The following is a 24,127-nucleotide window of genomic DNA, read 5'->3' on the forward strand; positions in this document are numbered from 1 at the left end:
AGAGGCTGGCCACCTGTACCGATTCTGCCGATATCGTCAAGCTGGTCTTAGGGGATTCGCCATCAATGCACCGTGTCCGCGAAACGGCGAAAGACCTTCCGAGATTGAAGAATACCTATGCTCACGTCGGGAATTTGACCCGCCTCGTCGTCATCAACCACGCTCACCATCCCCTATGCGCTACCGCTCGTCTAGCCCACGTCCCTTCCCAAGCACGTCTAGGCAGCGTTCGCCTAGCCCAAATCCGGGAAACTGAAGAGGGCGACCTGTGGAGGCGAGGCCGCTGGCGACTTGGGATATGAAGATCCTCCACTGCGGTACGAGCCTGATAACGACGACTGTTTCCAGGTAAAGGAGTGCAGTACAGAGAAAATTACTTCAGACTTGCCGTTGGTGATTGACGGACTAGAGCTCAATGCTTTGATCGATACTGGTGCGGATTATTCTGTGATAAGTTACGAATTAGCGAAGCGACTCAAGAAAGTTCTGACCGAATGGGGTGGACCTCAAGTACGTACTGCAGGTGGTCACCTCATAACCCCTTCCGGCCGATGTACCGCAAGGGTCATGATACGGGGCTTCACTTACGTCGGTGACTTTGTCGTCCTACCTGTGTGCTCGAGGGAAGTGATACTGGGAATGGATTTCCTACAAGCTAATGGTGCGATTATCAATTTACAGAGGTCGAGCGTGTCCTTTTCGACGGAGCAAGCTTTAAAGGTAGCACGATCAGATGAACGATGTACCACTCCACTGCGCGTCGTCGACGATGATGTGACTGTACCGCCACGGAGCAGTATAATGGTTCTCGTGCATAATGATGCATTCAGCGACTACGAGGGTGTGGCGGAGAGCAACGTGGATGTTTTCTTGAAAAGAGGCGTTTGTGTGGCACGAGGGATTATCCAGCTGCGAAACGGGTGCACAGACATCCTCTTGACGAATTTCGGTAACGAATTCCAGCACATCGCAAAAGGGACGGCAATAGCGTTTCTTCATGAGTTCTGTGAAGTGACAGAAATATGCAGTCTTGAAACGACGTCACCGAATGTGAAACTTCCATCTGATGCCTGCGACACAATATACGTAAATCCTAATCTTTCAGAGATTCAACGTCAACAGCTATACGACCTCGTGCGGGAATTTGGCAGCTGTTTCTCCAACAGTTCAAAGGTACGGCGCACGAGCATTACAAAACACAGGATCATAACGGACGAGACAACCAGGCCGGTATGCCGGCACCCGTATCGTGTTTCCCCTAAGGAAAGGGAAGTCATCAAGAAGCAGGTACGAGAAATGCTTGAAGATGATGTTATCCAGCCTTCTAACAGCCCGTGGTCATCTCCCGTGGTGCTTGTCAAGAAGAAGGATAACACGCTACGGTTTTGTGTCGACTACAGGAAACTGAATGCTGTGACTAAACGGGATGTATATCCCCTTCCACGCATCGACGACACGTTAGATCGACTTCGGTGTGCCAAGTTCTTCTCATCACTAGATCTGAAAAGTGGATACTGGCAAATCGAGGTTGATGAACGTGATCGCGAAAAGACTGCTTTTGTTACCCCGGACGGACTTTACGAATTTAAGGCTCTCCCGTTTGGTCTCTGTTGTGCGCCGGCAACGTTCCAACGCATGATGGACACTGTGCTTTCCGGATTGAAGTGGCAGTGTTGCCTAGTGTACCTAGACGACGTGGTCATCTTCGCGGCTACATTTGAGGAGCACATCAAGCGCCTTCGGTCAGTGTTAGAGGCAATCCGTTCGGCAGATTTGACAATCAAGCCAGAGAAGTGCCGATTAGGTTTCGAAGAGCTTCGTTTTCTTGGGCATGTCGTCAGCGCCCAAGGTGTTCGCCCTGATCCTGATAAGACGACCGCCGTCGCAAGGTTTCCGGTGCCAACAGACAAAAAGTCAGTACGGAGATTTCTAGGTCTATGTGCGTACTATAGACGATTTGTGAGAAATTTTTCAAAGATCGCAGAACCCTTAACGAGACTTACGAAAGAAGATGTGCCTTTCCAGTGGCAAAACGAGCAACAAAGCGCCTTCAACGAATTGAGAAAGAGGTTAGAAAACCCCCCGATTCTTTCTCACTTTGATGAGACAGCCGACACGGAAATACACACAGATGCCAGTAACATCGGCCTTGGATGCGTTCTAATACAGTGGCAGAAAGGTGAAGAAAAAGTGATAGCTTATGCCAGTCGGACTCTAACAAAAGCAGAGACAAACTATTCGGCCACGGAAAAAGAATGCCTTGCCGTCATCTGGGCCATCAGTAAATTTCGGCCGTACCTATATGGTAGACCATTCAAGGCAGTCAGCGATCACCATGCGCTTTGCTGGCTGGCGAACATAAAGGAACCATCCGGACGACTAGCAAGGTGGAGCCTCAGACTGCAAGAATACGATATAACCGTGGTATACCGATCTGGCAAAAAACATACCGATGCCGACTGTTTGTCACGGGCTCCTACAGACACACCACCATCAGAAGAAGACGACTTTCCGTTCGTAGGAATTGTCGAAACCACTCAAATAGCCGAACTCCAACGTACAGACAAAGAATTACTCCCGCTTATCGAACACCTGCAAGGAATTGACGTACAAGTACCCCGTATATTTTCTCGAAGCCTCGCATCGTTCTGCCTCCGAGGAAACGTTCTCTACAAGAGAAACTTCAAGCCCAACCGCGAAAAGTTCCTGCTTGTCGTTCCAGCAACTATGCGACAAGAAATACTTCGAGCGTGTCACGATGAGCCCACATCTGGACATTTGGGTGTGACGCGAACGCTTGCAAGGATCAGTCTCCATTATTATTGGCCCAAGCTACTAGCTTCAGTGCAACACTACGTCAAAACATGCCGCGAGTGCCAAAGACGAAAAACACCAAGTTCTAAACCAGCGGGCCTTCTACAACCTATAGATCCACCGAAAGCGCCTTTCCGCCAAGTTGGAATGGACCTCCTTGGACCCTTCCCGACATCTTTACTCGGCAAGAAATGGATCGTTGTGGCCACTGATTATTTAACTAGATACGCCGAAACAGACTCTTTGGAACGAGGAACGGCGGCAGAAGTGGCCCAATTCTTCGTACACAAAATAGTCCTGCGACATGGCGCTCCAACGGTTGTAATCACCGATCGCGGAACGGCTTTCACGGCGCAACTTTTGAAGTGCCTGCTCAACATGACTCACACTGTTCATAGGAAAACCACTGCATATCATCCTCAATGCAATGGCCTGACCGAACGCCTTAACAGAACTCTAGCAGACATGATATCCATGTATGTGGATGTCGAGCACAAAAAGTGGGACGAAATTTTACCATACGTCACTTTCGCCTACAATACGGCTGTGCAAGAGACCACCAAAATCACCCCATTTGAACTAGTTTACGGTCGTGCTGTTACCACAACACTGGATGCTATGTTACCAATAGACCAAGATGACTACCCCCCCGATCTTGACGACTTTCTACAAAGAGCGGAAGAAGCCCGCCAGTTAGCAAGATACCGAATACGCCACCAACACCGCATCGATGCCGACCGCTACAACCGAGGAAGACTTGACACGCGATATGACGTTGGCGACAAAGTGTGGATATGGACTCCAGTACGACGACGAGGCCTCTCCGAAAAACTCATTTCCCGGTATTTTGGCCCCTACGAGATCGTACAGCGACACAATGACCTCGTCTACGAAGTCAAGCCTGCAGGCCACCTGCATCCGAGGCGACGCAATCCCACGGAGCGTGTACACATTGTACGGATGAAACCGTACTACGACCGATTCCAAACCTAGCCACCCCAATCCCTTGACGTACTGCAACCTCATTTTTACAAACTTGTACACACAAAAAAAAAAAAAAAAAAAGTACTGAACAGCCTCATCGCAAGCATCGGGGCGATGCCGCTTGAGAGGGGGGATAATGCCACGAGGAATTGCTAAGGCGCAGTACAACGCAGACGTTGTTAAAAGAGGAACGCTGACGGCATCGCTACGACTCATGAAGCCCGCCGGAAGGCACGAGCCGGCCCAGCCTGTGCACGAGCTGCTACCGAGCAGCGGCAAAGAAAAGAGAAGAAGAAGAGGACGACGAGCGTTCGCTGCTTTCTCCCAGCTACTGTGTAGTTCTTTTGGCTTTGGGCACAAGTTCGCCCTTATTAAACCTTGTAAATAGGACGTCCCGGTTGTGAGGTTGTTATATCCGTTACAATATTCTCTATTCGGCAGCCGCCAGTGGGGAAAGCGCCGCTGGCGTTGAGTATCAGCATGCGAGAGCAAATACATGTGAGATTTAGAGAGCTTCCGCCCCCTGGCTCAGTACTTATCACAATAGAGATCGAACATGAAGTCACCGGGGTGGCTTCTCTCGGTCACTTAAAAATGGTGACCACGGTTATGTCAGCACATGATATCCCGTGTATGTTCTGCCGTAGATATGTGTTCAATAGCGGCAGTTTTTACGTGGAATACGAATTTTGTTATCGATGTTTCTGTCGTGCTCTTTCATACTGGAATGTTACTCGCCTTACATAACCAGTTTATTGACGTGCTAGTGCGCTTCAGCCACGTCTTGATGTGCTGGTGGCCCCGCCGCGGTGGTCTAGTGGCTAAGGTACTCGGCTGCTGACCCGCAGGTCGCGGGTTCGATTCTCGGCTGCGGCGGCTGCATTTCCGATGGAGGCGGAAATGTTGTAGGCCCGTGTACTCAGATTTGGGTGCACGTTAAAGAACCCCAGGTGGTCAAAATTTCCGGAGCTCTCCACTACGGCGTCTCTCATAATCAAATGGTGGTTTTGGGACGTTAAACCCCACAAATCAATCAATTGATGTGCTGGTGCCCTGTGGCATTAGAGCACAAAAAATCCCAGAAAGGTATACAAGATGCTGTTTCAGTTGTATATCCCGATGAACACTTGTTTCAGTAATTAGGGGAAAAAACGGAGCACCTGTCCCCTCGAAAATAGTCATGGCTTAGCCAGAATCCAAAAATTATTGCTAGTTTCAGTGTCAAGGAACACGCACACTCGTAGCGGTTGCTGGGCATCCTAAATCCGGTTGAACGGAGTGAGGCTGGTATAAGTGTTCACATTTATTGGCTTTTTGCAAGTTTTTGCAAAAAACTGATAACTCTGTGAAGAACTTTTTTTGTTTCTAAGTCTTTTCTTATTCTTTATTTTGTGAGTTTTAAATCAGGCGAAGCACGGGAAGTGATTGACGCGCGTTCGTAGCGCTTGCCTCCACTCCTACTCGCCCCTCACTCAGTGATATTAGAAGTTGGATCACGCTCAGTTATTTCGCTCGGTCGGCGTGTCAACAACAGGGCAGATAAAGACAGCAATTTGTGGCGCGCAGAAAACACAAGCCACCGTGAGCTACGCCTAACAAGTCAACCACGCATTCGTCGAACATGGCTTAATCGGGCAACGCATGGTGTGCTGACCCGGGGATTTCTAGTTCCGCGAAGGTTCTAAAGGGTTTCCTAAAGGCGACGAGTGAGCACAAGAATCGGGACCTATTATCTGAACAGGTATTGATTTTGCATGCATACAGGAGTGAGCATAAGTGTGCTGACCACAGGATCACGTGGTTAAAGGCATCGACGAGCTATCTAGAGACGAGACGCATGCTGTGGTGCACATGCGCGTCTTGTCGTATCAGTTGTCCCCTCACGTCGCTCTCTCCGACGTGCTCGTAGCCCAAACGACACCTGGATGTCACTGTCCTTGCTCCATCAAGTTTTTGCAATTTATTTTTTTTTGTACGTATAGCAGCTGCGATGGCGCCGGTTCCAGCGCCAGACTTGCGTAGTTATTTATGCGGGTCGATTATCATAACTAATCGTAGCCAGCCTCTAAAATTCTGATGAAGCCAATCACACAAAATTAAGTTTTCTGCAGCTCAGCTTGCCTTTGTCGCGTTAGGCGAAGTTGAACTAAAATGAGCCTAGTTGAGTGATTGTAAGTATAGCCGAATCTAATCTAGCCTTTAGGTCAGCGTGGTACCACGCAATAAATTTGAGCGCTAGTAAGTTTATTTAAACCCACTTAAACTTGCTGATTTTAAGTTAAGTGTAGTAAAGCTTCAATGCGCCCAGATGGGACAAGAAAAGTACACGTACGGCCAAGTTTAATTAAACATAGTTGATCATGTTATCATTTAGTATAGCGGAACAAAATTTACCCAAACAAGGGAAACTTTATCGCGGCCAATTAATCCAAGACTTTCCCGTAAGCCTAGGGGCGACAAACCCTGGAAGATACTAATTACCCCTTACTGAGACTAGGTCAATTAAGCTCATTTATGTTAGCTTAGTGTTAGTTAAGATGCGTACTAGATATGGTAGAATGATTATTCCTATATCCGATCACACAAGATACTACAGTTTCGCGTGGCATAAATAGGCTAATTATACATAACTAAGCTAATGAGGCAGCGCCAAAGTAAGCATAGAAAAACTGACTAAGCATAGTTTATCATGGCAGCATAGAACTGCTCTCAATATAATTAGGGGTGATTCAGCAAGTTCTCATAAAACATAAAGTAATTGAAATTCAGCTTTCATACGCTCAGAGAATCAATACTGAGGAATATACTAATCACCAATCACCGAATTCAGTCTCATTAGGCTAAATTACGTCTAATTAGCCCTACCACTAATTTTCACTATGTATTCATATTTATTGGCGCTTGTCTCATCATAGCTAGGCTCATTTAAGTTCAACTTGATCTTGCGCAACAAAGGCAAGCTGAGATGCGAAAACTTAATTTTGTATGCTTGGTTTCATGAGGTTGTGCGAGGCTGGCTACGCTTAGTTATGCTAATCAACCGGTATAATTAACGACATGAGGCCGGCACTGAAACTGGCGCCGTCAGAGCCACTGCGTAAAAAAAGAGAAAAGAACGCACACATTTGATGGAATAAAGGCAGTGACACCCAGTTGTCGTTTTGGCTACGAGCACGTCGAAGAGAGGGACATGAGAGGCCAACCGACATGACGGGACGCGCATGCGCACCGCAGTAGGCGTCTCGCTACTAGATTGCGCGTCGATGCCTTCGGGCACACGATGCTGTGGTCTGCATACTTGTGCTGTGTACTGTACGTATGAGTAAACCAAGGTCTCTGAAAGCTTGATTGCACTAACAGAAGTGCAGTGTCACTTGACTAATTGGTGAAGACGGCAACCAAGAAAAATTCTTTTGTTGCAAGGCTTGATTTCCATTTGGCCCGGCTACATAGTTTTTGTTTCTTTTACATTTGGTGTGTAGTTCAAATGATGTCAAGTAATTATAGGCTGCTTCTTGCTCATAGAACCCTTGTAGCTATGGTTTGAAAATTTCTGAGTCTTTACTTGTAATACTGTCTCTAAAGTACACGTGATGGACTAAATGTTTCTAAAATATATTACAGAGAATGTAATGGAGCCAACGTTCTGACAAGTGAACTTCTCTTCATCAAGACAACGCTGTTGATTGACTAAGAGAAGTCAAGTTACCGAAACACTGTTTATAGTGACGTTCTTTCTAAACAAATCTTCTGATTGCTTCAAGCTTCTCTGAATTTAGTTTCGTTTGGTATACTCAAGTTCGGTAAGAAACCTATGCGCACCATCATTACAAACGTGATTGAGTCAAATACGACGTGTCCTACTCGTGATTGTTGATAATTTTCGCATTGGTTTGATTAAGCTGGATTAATAGTTTGCTCAGTATGTCCGTATGGCAGTTGTAAGTTGAAGTTGATTTTATAGCCTGACACTTTCACACTACGTGAATGTCTGTTTCTTTATACATAACGTGCAATAAAAAGTTCATTTTATTAGTGCCGATCGAGTTTAGTCTTATTGAGAAATCAGTTAGCTTAACTTTCGCCTCTTCTTAAAACACGAACAAAATAAAAAAAAAACAATTAACGAAAAAAATTCACAAATGTCTGCATCGCCCAAGCGGCCAGCGGACCTGAAAAAAGGCACGAGCGCATTCCGCTTTCATCCGAAGTGGGAAAAAAGACCTTCCACGGCAACCCTCGTCCTATTCATTTTTTGTCCTTTCCTTCTATTCAGGAAGTCACCAGTGACTTCATGAAAGAAATTTTTTGTTCGTGATTTATTGCTAGGCGGATGCCCGGCAACTGCTAGTGGTAAAAGTGGCGCTGCTACGGCCGAGAGCGAATACATGGGGTGTATAGGGAGTTCCCACCACGTGGTTCAGCTTTTAGCACGGCGCAAAAATACTTTAGGTGAGTGAACTCCTGGACTATCCGCAGCCTGATAATGTTCTGCTTCGCAGGAAGGAGCCCGGTAAATGGCGCTACAAACTGGTACCCAATGTGGAAGTTGGTACGTTTGCAGGCAGCAAGGGCTAAGCCCGGAGCAGGACAACGCCGCTTGGATAAACACGCCTGCTGTTGCGACTCCGGGTCCTGCGGGTCTCATTCTGGTAGCGGGCCCCCGTCCTAGGACGCATCGTCTAACAATTCAGATGAGCGCTCGTAAGAACGACATTTTATTTACATGGTTAGTAACTGAAAATTTGAAAGGAGGCGATAGAGTGATCAAGTTAGACTCAAGAACTCGAACTGTACAAGACAACTCAAAATATACAAAACGATCTTCCGCTTATAGCGCCGCCTTGCTAACCCTAGGCGCATGGTTCGCGGCTTCAGCCAATACGATGCTCAATACATGGTCTAGTTGTTCCACCCACGAAGGCGGGGAAAGACACCACACAATGCACGTGGAGAGGGAACAGTCTACACGTTGCCCAAATGTGGTCGCAAACGCACTGCACCGACGTTTTGCACACGTCACCAAGATTGCGCGCTCATCCGATGATCTTAGATGACCTTGGTTTCCAAGAACTTTTCTGGCAGTTGGAGGAGGTTCGAAAAACTGGCTCCCGGTACACGTGCCAAACATGTCTGACTGCATTCGGGTAAGACAATGTAGTGGCCTGAGAGCTTCTCGTCAAAACATGCGACTCCATTTAGACAATCCTGTGGAGAAAGGGGGAAGGAAGAGTGGTCGACTGATCCCTCGTCGTCGAGGCGCTGAGGCGTGCACCCGCAAGGGCTGCAGGAGATAGTGCCTTTTTCCTTTCCATCAACAGCACATTCAATCCCTCGTTGTTTGCTACAAGGTGCGGCTTAGCTGAGAATTTTCTGGACTTCAATTCTCTTCGCAAGGTGCAGCCACAACCAGTTTGGGTTTTAGCTTTTAGCGTAAACTGAAAACACCACGCTGGTACAGGTCTCTTCAGATCCACGGTGACTTTGAAAATGGCCCAGCTGCCTCTTTGTTTGCCTGCAAAGCCTTGCATAGAATCGAGTTCACAATGACCTTTCCTTGCTTGTGCGTTTTCTTAGCGCCGAACCGGTCCTCGAACCCCCTGTTCACGTTTTGCTGAGAAGAAATCAGCCCATCTGGATGGCCCATCCTTGCTTCGAATGCGTCAAAATATTTTCGTCCGGTTCACAAACTCCGGAAGACTCCAATATAGATGACAGTCATAACACTGCGTAAATGGCATGTAGGAAGCTGCTTCATGTGATGGAGCGTCTGGAGAAGACGAGCGCAGCTCTAAGAAAAATAAGGGGGACTGGAAGCATGATACCAAACACGAGCGGTGGACAAGGCTGTGGTTAAGCCCCAGCGCTCCCTCTTGGTCAAGGGAGTGCTGTTATGCCTGCGAGTCCACACCAAACGTCCATGTATCTGAAAAAGGCAATCTGTGTCAAGGCCAGCACGCAAGCCCGCCTGACGCGAACAACTCAACGGCGTCATCACGCGGCGGTGCCTTTCTGTCGCGCACGCACAGCGAGCCCGTTGCAGCAATAGGCGCCTTCCTGTCTGGCGAGTCTTACGCGATGCGTGGCGACTCGTCCTTTGCTGCAACCACGCGCAGTGGCTCTGGATTCGATGAGAATGACGCGGCCCAGCGGCGACCCCATCGGAAGATTCTGACCTCAAGGCCAGCGGCGCTTCTGGTTGGACATTTGGTTACTCAAAGAATGCTCCTGGTGCATATAAAAAAAATCCCGGCGTCGCGTCGCGAGCAGTAGACCTATGTGTCAGAGAAGAGAGCGCGGCTCTTCGAGTCTTAAGCTGTCGGCCTCAGTGCCGAATTTGTAACGCCTCTGTATATATGCTGTGCATAAACCTTGTTTAACTGACCGTCGTCTCGTCCGCTCGTCTATCAGCTGTGCGCAGAAGCAGTCGCGAGCTGAGAAACCTACGCTACCAAACGGCTGGTGACCTTCCCGGCGGAGTTCGAAGCAGTGGCGCCTTCGGGACTGTGTTGGCGTCGCCGTCTTTCGTAGCAGTGAGAGCAGCGGTGAGATTTCGTGGCGCCCTTCGTAACGTCGTGTGGAGGCGCGCTTCGTAACAGTGTGCTCACACAGAATGAAGAGACAGTCACCACAGGCTGTTTCGCTGCTAACAAGAAAGGTGCACGGTGATTAAAGACGACGTTGAAGGACGTGAAGTGTGGGGAGCTGAGGCCTACGATGCGCCTAACGGTGATGAGGTAGAGTTCATGAAGCGAACGATGACTACGCTGGTGAGCCCCAAGAAGGGCTTCAAGATATTAAAAATTAGGCCGCGAAAGGAGACCGTGACGAAGAGCTGGCAATATTTGAAAATGAAAAAAAAAACCCAAATAAGAATGTCTCTTGATCATCACAATGTAAAAACTTGTGATAGCGCTATGAATGGGAAGATATGGGTGTTTAGAGTGAGGTAAAGTTAAGAGGAACGAATCACTTTATGTGCGAGAAATGCTGTTGGTGCTGTTTCTGTATACGCTAGAAAAACAACAACATAAAGAAGCATGCCTACTATTTCTAAATTAAGAAATCGGGTATCTTGCTGACTAAACAGAACTACGATCTAAAAAATTCACAGCATTTCCATGGAGTGAAAGATGATGAGTGGGGCAAAGCGTCCGTCCATTCATCCGTCCATGCGTCCGATCACGTTCGAGAATGCAGACGGCGCGTGAATGACACTGACGAGACACAACCCAAGGAAACCGAGCGCAAACGTCTTCAACGCACCCGCCGCTATGCTCCGTCCATGCTCCACTAAAGATCCGCCACGTACGGCGACTATCCAGGAGACTGACAAAGGCACTCGTTCGCGCACTGTGCAGACGGCGTGTGGGACGTCGGTGAGACGCGAGCCGAGGTGGTGGTGGTAGTGATTAGAGGAAAGAAAAGACGCTTAATTTCTGCAGCCCGTTAGGGAGCACGGCGCAGCGTCTAAGGTAGCCGAGCGCAAGCGTCTTCAACGCGCCCACCGTTCTGCTCCGTCCATGCTCCACCAACGATCCGCCACGTACGGCGACTATCCAGGAGACTGAAAGAGGCACTCGCAGCAGCCAATTGGAGAGTAGCGGCAGGGTAACGCCATGTAGAAAATGGGACCAAGTGGCCATTCATTTCTTTCGCTTCATTTTGTTTGTGGTTTCTTCTTCTCTAGGTTACGCTTGACTAGTGACAAGGTTAGGCTATAAGGAGCTTCGCCCCTAAAAAAAAATGCTACTGAGTCCTATGGCAATGCACACAATACACCCCGAATGGTTCTCAAGCCCGAATCGCCCCTTGTGCGGTGGTTATGCGGACTTCAAGCACGTCGGGGGGGGGGGGGGGGGTTCGCTTTTGCAGGTCCCCCTTTTCGACAAGAGGAAATGAATAAGCTGATTAAAGCGTCAATCCTGTCGAATCCTGGCCGTCCCGAGGGCCCACGTGAAAATGATCAGGTTTAACCTGACCGTCTCCAAGTGGGCCTAGCTAGGTGACGCTGAATTAACTCGCGTATATTGTAGACCTAATAAAGTTATTTCACTCACTCACTTTCTTTAGCTCATGCTGGCGAAAGCCTGAATGCTCACAGAAAAATGAAAATGCATCAAGGGCTCATTTCTTTGTTAGACACTCACTAAATGACTAACTTTAGGTAACATTGGTGTTAGGAAAACGTGCGGTGTTTACAATGTTCATTTAAATCAAAGCCTATAGGTGCAAAATTTCGCTAAACTCCATTTTGAAGGGGTTTGACACACTGAGTTAGTAAAAAAAGACACTTTTAAGGGTGAAATCCGAGAACCTTTTATGGGAGTATATCTAGGTGACACGCTTCCTGGTTACGTATGACAGGCAAAGTCATCATCATCATCATCACCATCATCATCAGCCTGACTACGTCCACTGCAGGACAAAGGCCTCTCCCATGTTCCGCCAGTTAACCCAGTTCTGTGCTTGCTGCTGCCAATTTATACCCGCAAACTTCTTAATCTCATCTGCTCACCTAACCTTCTGTGTCCCCCTAACCCGCTTGCCTTCTCTGGGAATACAGTCAGTTATTCTTAATGACCAGTGGTTATCCTGTCTACGCGCTACATGCCCGGCCCATGCCCATTTCCTCTTCTTGATTTCATCTATGATATCCTTAACCACCGTTTGTTCCCTAATCCACTCTGCTCTCTTCTTGTCTCTTAAGGTTACACCGACCATTTTTTTCCATTGCTCGCTGCGTCGTCCTCAATTTAAGCTGAACCCTCTTTATAAGTCTCCAGGTTTCTGCTCCGTAGCTAACTACCGGGAAGATACAGCTGGTATATACCTTCCTCTTGAGGGATAGTGGCAATCTACCTGTCATAATTTGAGAGTGCTTGCCAAATGTGCTCCACCCCATTCTTATTCTTTTAGTTACTTCAATCTCGTGGTTTGGCTCCGCGGTTATTACCTGCCCTAAGTAGACATAGTCTTTTACAACATCAAGTGCACTATTACCTATCTCGAAGCGCTGCTCTTTTCCGAGATTGTTGTACATTACTTTCGTTTTCTGCAGATTAATTTTAAGACCCACCTTTCTGCTCTCCTTGTCTAACTCCGTAATCATGAGTTGCAATTCGTCCCCTGAGTTACTCAGCAATGTGATGTCATCGGCGAAGCGCAGGTTACTAAGGTTCTCTCCATTAACTCTTATCCCCAACTCTTGCCATTCCAGGCTTCTGAAAACCTCCTGTAAGCACGCGGTAAATAGCATTGGGGAGACTGTGTCCCCCTGCCTTACACCCTTCTTGATTGGTAATATGTTGCTTTCTTTATAAAGCAATATGGTAGCAGTTGATCCCCTGTAGATTTTTTCCAGGATATTTATATATATTTCATCGACGCCCTGATTTCGCAGTGTGTGTATGATGGCTGATATTTTTACAGAATCAAACGCCTTCTCGTAATCTATGAAGGCTATAGGTATAATGGTTGGTTATATTCGGAGCATTTCTCTATTGCCTGATTGATAGTATGAATGTGGTCGATTGTTGAGTTGCCTGTTCGAAATCCTGCTTGTTCCTTTGGTTGATTGAATTCTAATGTTTTCTTTACTCTGTTAGCAATTACCTTTGTAAATAGCTTGTATACTACAGAGAGCAAGCTGATCGGCCTGTTTCTTCAAGTCCTTGTCATCTCCTTTCTTGTGTATTAAGATGATGTTAGCGTTCTTCCAAGACTCTGGTACTCTTCCCGCCAGGAGACTTCTCGTAAACAGGGTGGCTAGTTTTTTTAACACAATCTGTCCTCCATCTTTCAGCAGACAGGCAAAGTACGTGCTTTCAATGAGATTATTTGAGTGCGCTACTGCTTGGTGATGCCACTGCAGTCTAGTGACGTATTTTTTCATATATTGTTGTGTTTTCTTATGACCTAGAAAATTAGCAACAATTAGTAGAGTAACGAAGGCACCAGCTACATGCCACTTAAGGACATATAAATGGTAATAACTCCTAACTAATTGAGATCCACATAATTGAAACCTTTATCATGGCAACCAATACGCGAGAATTCAGCAATAAAATATAGTTATTGAAAAAAATCTCCAGCTGTTTTTTCACTGTATCGTAAACAGTATGTACAAGCCGTTCTTTCAGTAACGTAGTTTTTAACAGCGATGCTGTTCTTTGTGGAGAATTTCATGTCCAGAATCCGTGGTAAGGCTTGTGAGCATCATGAACGGGTATGCACCACATACATAGGGTAAATCCCACTAGTCAATATTGGTCCACTAAAAAATCAAATAAACAGTTAGCCGAACAAACGCGTATATGTCACAGAAATAATGTGCAGCTTCTAAAAAAACTATTGTAATCGTAAAAGCGTATATGCCGAAGAAAGTGGGTCAATCCCACTATACACAGCCTCCACTAAAATATAACAGTATTTATTAAAGGGCAGTGATAGAATACATAGGAGCATCTTAAGCGAGGGCTTCTCTGTAAGACGGTGTTGGGAGAGTAGCGTAATCAAAAACGTTTTAAAACTATACTGTCACCTGAATGATTATCAAAGAGTGTTTAATGAAGAGTGGTGACACGGCATATCTAAAAGACTCGCAGAACATAAAAATGCGTAAGCCTGACCAAGAAGGTAACCAGCTTTGTTATTTCGTCGGTGTCCATGAAGCGGAGCTGGTTGAGTTTTCTTTTTGTATGATATTATGTGCATGACAGTCCAAGAAACCTGCCAGCAATCAAGTAACATTGCCCCGCCACATTGGTCTAGTGGCTAAGGTACTCGGCTACTGACCCGCAGGTCACGGCATCGAATTCCGGCTGCGGTGGCTGCATTTTCGATGGATGCTAAAATGCTGTAGGCCCGTGTGCTCAGATTTGGGTGCACGTTAAAGAACCTCAGGTGGTCGAAATTTCCGGAGCCCGCCACTACGGCATCTCTCATAATTATATGGTGGTTTTGGGACGTTAAACTCACCAAATCAATCAATCAAGTAACATTCGATGATGCACTAAATTATCAGACAATAACTACTTACTGCTAATATTATTAGTCCTACTACGACCTCCTTTTAGCAAGTACTACTACGTTACACGAGATCGTAGCTGCCTTATCAATTTAGAAAGAATAAATACTTTACTTCAACTAAAACGAAACATAGTGCAGTGATTTGAATGCTCCAAACGGAAGATATGTATTGTACTCACGTGCAAATGAGCACCATAACCTGGGCTTCCCATGAAAATCCAGTCGAGCGTAGAGCCCTCCGAATATGCTGGCAGAAAGTACGGTGTCTGGTAATGCTTTCTCAGAACATTTGCCACACTAGGGTTGCAATTGCTCCTGAAAGATGACGGAGAATGTTTTGACTAGCAAATGAGCAAAGCGCATGTACATCTTTTACTAGCGAATGTACTACTCCGCAGTAAACTGTAGAAACTGACTCGTAACCTACCACCAACTTGTTTCAAATTCTGAAATAATTTTTATTGTCGGCTTGTGGGATTTGTGTAGGCTAAACAGAACACGACGAAATAGGACAAACATATCTGTTGTCGTAATATTTACCTAGTTATTTTTAAAAATTCTCCCATACACTCGGGAGCTCTAAAGACGCCCGGTACATAAAGCTTGACAATGTTTATGAGAGCTTAAACTGTGTTATCTGTGTGTGTGAAAACTTCAGGAGTATGACAACAGTAAAACTTTCATTGAACGCTCATCGGACACACCAGACGCAAAGTGCTTCTCGCATAGAGTTGGGAATATTTTTATTCAATACTTATTGCGGCACAAGTAGGGTCATCAAGTCTAAATAAATTGACAGTTTATTCAATCTGAAGCCGGTGGCGTGTAGGTTGCTTCGAATGGGGTGAATAGAAGGAAAGGTCGACGAAAGAGGGAAAGAGCCTTGTCACAAAAGTGGCATTTGTAATGAAAAATTCGTAACACCGGATTTTTACTGCGAGCCCATATTACTGCAACCCGACGCCTAACGACTATCACAGCCGCATATGATCCTGCGGAACAAACCACCTTTAAGGATGCCCCGCATGCATGCAAGTACGTTAACCATCGTGGTGCCAGCCAATCACTGTACCAGTGTGGTAGTCTGTGGTACCACTGTGGTGTGGTAGTTGCTGAATTAAACCTGTGCTAATGCTAATGCAGTTCTCTCACGTGTACAGCTAAATTGACGCTGGCATTTTGGATATTTGTATCTGACTTTATTACACCGAAAACGTTTTATATCTCATGAGTAGCGAAATCTAGTGCACTTGGCACCAACATGAATATGGGATAGTTTGGTATGGTAAACTTTTACAGGTCCTGAAGATCAACGCTTACATTGACGCAGAAGACTCCCAAGTTGGGAAAGTAAGGTTTACCTTACTACCGTATCGTGGGCCTTCTGGACGGCCTGTATTTGATCTGAAAGAGATCGATTGTAAAGGAATTTTCGCTTCCAGTTCCTTTCTTTGTCGCATTCTCTGAAAGCCGCAGGACAGTGCCGAAGCATATGGTCCACAGTAATGATGCGTTCACACTTCTCGCAAATTGATTTGAACCTCTCTTTCTGAATATAACTTGCAAATAAAGTTTGGATTTGGGTAAGTTTTGTTTGCACACCAACACGAATGGTAAAAATAACAGCATAATACGACTGCAAGGCTGAAGCCATGTTCGCTTTCATCTTAGTCGATCACAGTGACCTTGCCCGGCCAGCCACCTTACGAAAGCTGTGTGCTCCTAACGTGCTTTTCCACTGTCCCTAGGACCGTAGACACGTCACCCGGTTTCGCACGTCTTTAACCACGCTACAATGTCATGCAAAAACATCGCCATGTTACATCACACAGTGACGTCATAATAACGTCACAAGAACACACAAAGAACAGACTAACGGCATGGCTGCCTTCTTCCACTACCTTCAACGTCACACTTTATACCTATTTAATACTGTAGGCGTGCGGTGTGAGACCGTCTTCGTCTTTAATTTTTAACAGTAACACTACAAATTTTGCTGATATGTGAAGTAATAATGGCGCTATATAGTGATGTCATCTCATGACTTTTTGCATCATTAGTACTTGTCACCGACGCCGCAGGACGTTGTTTGTCAATTTTCGCATTTGATGAGGCATCAAAAGTTTTTGGCATTGAAACCCCCCAGAACAACTGAAAGCGTTCATTTGTGAACTCGAGCGTGCGTCTTAATGCGTTACAGTATACCCAGTACTTTCCGCAGTCGTTCTGAAATACTTTGAACATAATGCGAACGAATACAGTACTAATTAAAATACCTACATTTTTAGTCAGGTCAATATAACGTATAATGACAAGCATGGTGTCTTCTGTCGTCATTATCAAAATTTTGTATTTTCTTCGGAAATCGACGCTCCGAAGATATGAGTTAATGTTTCACTTGGTTTGATAAGCTCTAAGACCTCGAATATAGCACGTAATTGTGCGCGCAGAGTATTTGTAGACTCCACTGCTGTTTATTAATAAGATTTATGGCAACATTCTAGTTTACAAAGTAAAAATTTAGATCCCCCACCCTTCCACGCATGAAGAGCTCAGGAGAAATCATGGCAATGAAATAGCCGCGTTGAAGTGAATTGAGAAAAGCATGAAACGATGCAGTCTTTCTTACCATCCTATGTACCATGGAAGTCGTGACCGCTCAGCAGACATGCTGAAAACTTCTTCCAGGCTTCTGAACTCCGTCTTGTAAGGAAAGAATTGACAGGCATTTCTAGACATTTTGAATGCCGCATTCTGGTACACGTTTTCAAAAAAGCTGAGCGAGAAAGTCTGTAAAGCAGTCCAGTTAGAAGCCCCGTCGGTGACGACGACGGGTATCCCGGTATAAGCGTATCTGCAACAAGAAATTGAATTCGAAATTGTAATGGATATGGTTGCACGGTGTAACATTATAGATACGACAACGTTAAGACAAAAGAACCTTATGACATAAAAATGATAAAATTCATACACTTGTTAAGAACGATGGAGTTACTGTGTGATCGTTCTATTTTCAGCGTGTGCTCACTTAAGTATTGGCTAAACACAATAAATATAAACAATAACTGTCTTATGTTCATCTTCTAAATGTTGAAAATGAAGCGGCGTCAATTCTGATTTGATTGGTAGTAACTGACCAGTATATTGGAGGTGCTTACCCAAGATTTTCTGCGTTACTAAACACTCGTATAAACCCACTGTGTCCCGATCATTTGGCTGGGCCAATCGAATGTCTTGTTGTATAAGTGTATCCTCGACTCTAATTTTTATCTGTGAACCACCGCCTGAGCGTAAATAATAAACATGACCCCCTAGTCGTCCTGAAAGTGTGCTTTGCAGTCAGCGCTAACGCCACCTTGTTCCTCGTTTGTGTTTCTAGGCGCTGTTTGCAATGTAAGATCCGCGGCAACCAGCTCACGCTCCTATCTTTATAACTATAAATAAGCTTTCTTTCCCATTATCAGAGCGTTCATCTCTATAAAATTGACTATGATGAGTTTTTGCCCGTTACGTAGGTACTTCTTCAGTTTGGGATAAACTGTATAATGCCCGAGCGTTCGGCAATTTACTTAACAAAAAATATGTACTTAACGATTGCAAGAAATGTGCTAGAATAGATTACTTTCTTCTCTTATAAAGCGAAAGAGAGAGACTGGAGAACATCGAAACAGATAAAGCCCGTGCTCAACGATGCTTGAAGATGTCCAATGTCACAGACTGCAAACAGTGGTGCCGAAGATAACGGTATTTCGTTTCCGTGAAGTATGAGATACAATCAAGTCGTGCATATGCGTATTCAGGTGTAATATGCTGTAAAGTGCGTGATATATTATTTCAGTTATTCAGCAATACTATTAACCACTCTAGAAACACCAAGCAGTGAAAATGATTATCAAAGTTCGCGAAGGCACCCGCACTCTGCTGGAAGACCACCCTGTACGATTATCCGTGCACAAGTTTGCAGAAGTATTGCGCAAAAAGACGTGCTTCACTAGTCACTAGGTAGGTATCATATATATATATATATATATATATATATATATATATATATATATATAATATATATAGCAAAAAGCATGCTGAAATGTTCGCATATCTTGTGGGTGATTGAGAAACATCAGTGTGGTAACTGCACAATTGTGAAAGCACATGATTTTGATTTGAATGTCAGCGCCCGTTTATAAAATATGCAGCTGTCTATAGCAATTCAGATTTTCAGAGAACGCTCATGGCTTGTCATTGTAAAAAAAAGCAATCGGGAAAACAAATTTAGATATGCTTTTCTTTTAACATGACTTTTATAGTCTCTTTTTTCATGATATCATCGCTCAAAGACTCTTCTAAGTACACTGCAGTCTGGATTATTCAATCGAAAGTCGTATACTAATTAGAACACTCATGGTTGAAGCAAGAAACGATAATGACCTGATTGGCCTGACATTATTCAATAAAATATACTTCAGCCCAGAAAATCACCATGAGGGCGTTAACGCTATGATTAGGTTAGCCTTCCCTCTGTCTTTCCTATTGTGTTGAATACTCATAATATGGCGCACACGTCAAAGAAACGATTGAAATTAAAGTTTGGTAGAACTCAAAAAATGCTTCTACGAGCGCACACACATACGACCTGCTCAAATTTATAAACCGGTAAGAAACTCGTCGTAAGATCAAATCCTTTAACAAAAAGATACGAGTGTTCAATGTCGTACGATTTCGACAGGCTAAGTTCAACGCATGGATATTATCCGCATGTCGTATAAAATTGTGGAGGAGCTCATGATGGAGTTGCGAGTCTCGTGATCCCATCAGTATGTTTTGCGCTTACTTGACGGCGACAACCCAAGCATAGCTTTGTCAGCCACACATTTTATTCCCCACTAGGGTCAGGATGACATATCCTATGTAATACCTGCTTTAGAAAAACTTTTTCTTATAATCGTGGCTCTGTCACGAATTAATGTAAGATAATCACGAATGGAAAATAATGGAAGATATTTTACTGCGTTCCCGGTACGTAGTGCTATGGTGTATTTGTTGAGAGTAAAACTTCCCACAGAAAACCAAGCAGCTTATCGGTAACCTCGGAGTAAAAGATGCTTCCGCACGTGTTTGCAACAGTTTTCTGAGTTTGAAGCGTGTTCGAAGTAGAAGTAGGGAACTACTAATTGACAAATGTGTCTACTAACCAGAAGTGACACCGCAGGTCGCAGGAGGATCGAATCCCGGCTGCGGCGGCTGCATTTCCGATGGAGGCGGAAATGTTGCAGCCCCGTGTGCTCAGATTTGGGTGCACGTTAAAGAACCCCAGGGGGTCGAAATTTGCGGAGCCCTCCACTACAGCGTCTCTCATAATTATATGGTGGTTTTGGGACGTTAAACGCCACATATCAATCAAACCAGAAGTGACAGAGTGTATAGCACCAGCAGTGCTGACAAAAATTACGCTTACCTTAGTTGGGCGTCTCATGTAGCCGCCGTTCATGAACGAACGACACTTGTCCTCATTGCATAGCGTGCGTCTATATAGCGTACGTTGTTCATATAGTTCCTTGTAGTACGTTACTTGTCTTCAAAGAACCGTCTTTCAGGCAGGTGTCGTGATATTTATATCAAAGCGCAGGGTTAAGAAGCGTGGATAGGAAAGATTTGCATTGCATGGTTTCGCGCATGGTGGTATGAAAGGTTCACAAAAATGTTTGGAGAGATTAGGTGATGTCGACATCAACTTACGTGCTTTCATGTTGACCTATGCAAGAGTAGAAACTTTAGATATGACTGCACCAGCTTTTATAATATTCTTGTGTGGTAGACTGCTTCAACGCACTTGATTTAAGCACGGCCTGCATTTAGTGGAACTTTGTAGTAACTGTGTTGAAGTCCAATACAAGAAACAGGTGGCAGCGCAAGAGGAATTGACGGTATTATCCAGTGCTTATCAATAATAATTTTATTTTAGGACGACCATGTAGACTTGATTTTGTGCGAACGAACTTTTAAGTTTCATCACTACTTCTGACCGTTCGCTCTCCTAAGCTCCAATTTTTATGTCTTCGCATCCATCCCATCGATCTTATGAACAATAGATTATCTGTTCTCCTCATTACGTGGCCAACCCAGGCCCACATTTTCTTCTTAATTACAGCTAATGATAACCCAGCTTCCTCCGAAAAACAGCTTATTAATGACAGTTGAATGTTGGCTACTCTGCTTTCAAGTATTTTTTTATAGAAACTCTGCTAGCTATATGCAACTTCCTCATGCAAAAACCTTAGCAAATCTGACAAATATTTCTTTACAAAAAATAATATGCGTGACTTTCTTTTCTTTAGAGATTTCACGTCATTAATCAGTGCACAATTATTTTTATAGCGGACTTAAGACTACTATTCAGTCCTCGCACGACCTTGCGTTTACAGACATCAGCCCATGCACACTACAAGTTTTGTGGAAGGACAATAAACGCCCATCATGTTCTGAAGGCCAGCCACTAGTTAGTCCTTTAGAATCTATATATATTTTGCTGATATACTCGTATGCTCATATATTCCGCGATTCCTAAACAAGCTCACTTTTGTAAATAGACTTTCGCAGTATATTTGTGCTCGCGTACACATTCGAAGGAGATTTTCCTAAAATCTTGTACACAGCTTGGCCATAGCATTAACGTGAGAGCATGTAGTATATTATGTCAGACCAACAAAAATGCATGACATGCATGCTCAAAGTTTCTGGTAAGAAGGCTTTTACACGTTTTAGCTGAATAAAAATCACAATATTGTAATACGTAGAATACTTGCTCTGTTTCGAAGTCGTATCGGCTCAGTGATGACCTTCTAGACACTTTCTTGAGGTTCTTGCAGATGGTGCAGTCGACAGGAGGCATCATGGCATTCTGAATTTTAGGTGGCATGTCCACGATGCATGGTTCTGATTCAAGTTTGTTTCTCTCGACAAATAAGGAGACCCAGCCTTTTTGAGTGTGAAGACTATAATACCAAAATTGAACTGTCACTACAACGACGAGTAACGCCAACAGAAACCTCACGCACCGGCGAGACGGCTTCACGGTTCGAATAAAACCACCTACCTGGCTTAGCAGCTGTGTTAAGGAGGGAGATGAGCCAACACGCTGTAAGATTTTTACGCTAGGTAGTTCGAACAGCTCCTTTCGAGATAGACCTAGCGCCAGGGCTTTGCTGTGAAGCTCCGCAAACCTGGTTTCATAATCCAGCATCTTTTTAGCGGAGGCTCTTTTTAATGCCTTCTTGTGATGGTGCATTACGATGGGAAACGACTAATGGCTACAACGGCCCGGAATTTCTACTGTAGTTGAATTTTTTATTGTTTATAGATATCACTACCCGTGGCTTACGACTAATCCCGTGAACACGTTTTAAAAATAAAGAAAACAAAACGAAAAGACTAATCTTCTGATCACACGAAATGAAAGTAAAACAAAATAAAGCACTTCCTCGAAAAGTGGATTATCTCCGCGATTCCCCAGGAATAAGAACACTCCGAAAATGAGGCACCAACAGGATGAATCTATCCGTCTTTTCGCGCAAGGAACAGCAAAAACGAAACAAGACTCCCAATAATTACGTGAATTACCGTGCGCTAATGAAGGGGTTGCTTCACTCACCCAGTGGATGCCAAAATTTTCGCCCGAACTCCCCAGGTGTTGTTGTCCGCCAGAACGCCTTTGTCTCAAGAGCAGCTCAAAACTCAAATTGGGGAGGACCAGCGAGAGACGAAAAGGAGCTTTGGCAAAGAACCGACGGGCAAGGACGACGTCAAGCGCTGACGGGTCGACTGCACCAGTCGCTTGTGAAAGGGAGCGGCGACTCGCGCCTCTCCAGCGCGGGAGGTTCTCGCCCCCTCTGATGCAGCAGCGCGCGTTTCCGTGAGTGGAAAGCTCACGGCCGTCTTAGTCGGGCGAAGCGCAAAGCTGAAAGACACGATTATAGCATGGCGGATTTGCTATCTACCGCCCGCAGGAGCAACGAACAAACGTTACTTTCGCTCCTTGCAAAGGAAGATCATTGAAACTAAACAGATGAACAATAACAAAATTGTATCTAAGGAGGACAAAAAAGTAAGGCTTTCAGAAGGAGCCAAAGCATAGCTGGTGGCAAAGACTAGCTGAAGGGCAATATATTAACATTAATTTTACGAACTGAGAGTGCAGACAGACGGCGCTTCAAAACAAGACCTTCGTTGTTGTCATTTTTATTGAATCTTTAGCTAAAGAATAGTAGAAAACAGGTGACAGCATCGTTACTAAGCAACCATACTTTATAAACATGCTGAGGCCGATTGTGTTTTTCGGTTGTGAGGCCTGTTTGCTGTAGCTGCTGCCACAGCAACTTTTAACTTTTCTCAATGTCATGTATTAGCCGCCGTGATAGCTCAATGGTAGATCGTCGAACACGTTATTCGAATGTCATGTATTCTTTGTTCGATTTGTAATTACTCCATTCTTGATGAATATACAATTATCAGTTTAATAAAGACTACGGTATGCTCATAAAGAACAATCATGAGGAATAACCACATAAAGTTCCTTATCATATCCGGAAATTTTTCGACAAGGTAGCCAATGCTAAAGCATTGTGGCAAACAGCACGAAAACACAGACATAAAGTAGGGCGTGTGGGCGCGCACGCACGCACGCACGTATGCACACACACACACACACACACACACACACACACACACACACACACACACACACACACACACACACACACACACACACACACACACACACACACACACACACACACACACACACACACACACACACACACACACACACACATACACACACACACACACACACACACACACACCCACACACACACACACACACACACACACACACACACACACACACTTACTTAGATATATGTTTTATTTAGATATATGACTTTTTTCCTATTTTTAAGCCTCCTTCATGTTTTAAAGTATCCAATCACAAGGTATTCAGAGCCATATGTAGCAACCCTGTGATTGGGGGTGTTGCCGGCGATGCTTTGTTTACTGGCTGCACATGTTCTCTCGTAAGAAAAAAAAATGTTAGAAGATTGCACGTAGGGAAGTACGCCACTAGCGTATTTTTACGCTTGCACATAAATAGAACATGAAAATGCATCAACGTTTTTTGTCCTCTATACGTTTACATGATGCATCAGAAAAGAGGTCGCTACAGGCGTTGTTGCGGCAGCTGCTGTACACCTGCCTGGTTATCCAGTATTCCGTAAACAGTAGTACGTTCACGGTCAAGGTAAAACAC

The 24,127-nt window shown here is 44.8% G+C and overlaps 1 protein-coding gene across 1 annotated transcript in view; it reads right to left on the minus strand.

Annotated features, from left to right (window-relative positions):
• LOC119176900 (uncharacterized) overlaps positions 1–22,606 on the minus strand; it is a 29,993-nt gene extending 7,387 nt beyond the window's left edge. The window contains exons 1-3 of the mRNA XM_075878049.1: positions 21,630–22,606; positions 17,459–17,683; positions 15,009–15,144 (exon numbers count right to left, since the gene is read on the minus strand). Of these exons, the coding sequence (XP_075734164.1) occupies positions 15,009–15,144; positions 17,459–17,683; positions 21,630–22,111 (843 nt within the window). The 5' untranslated portion in view covers positions 22,112–22,606. The remainder of the gene's footprint in view (positions 1–15,008; positions 15,145–17,458; positions 17,684–21,629) is intronic.
• Between the last annotated feature and the right edge of the window lie 1,521 nt (positions 22,607–24,127).

This window comes from Rhipicephalus microplus, chromosome X, assembly GCF_043290135.1.
Source record: "Rhipicephalus microplus isolate Deutch F79 chromosome X, USDA_Rmic, whole genome shotgun sequence".
Classification (NCBI taxonomy): Eukaryota; Metazoa; Arthropoda; class Arachnida; order Ixodida; family Ixodidae; genus Rhipicephalus; species Rhipicephalus microplus.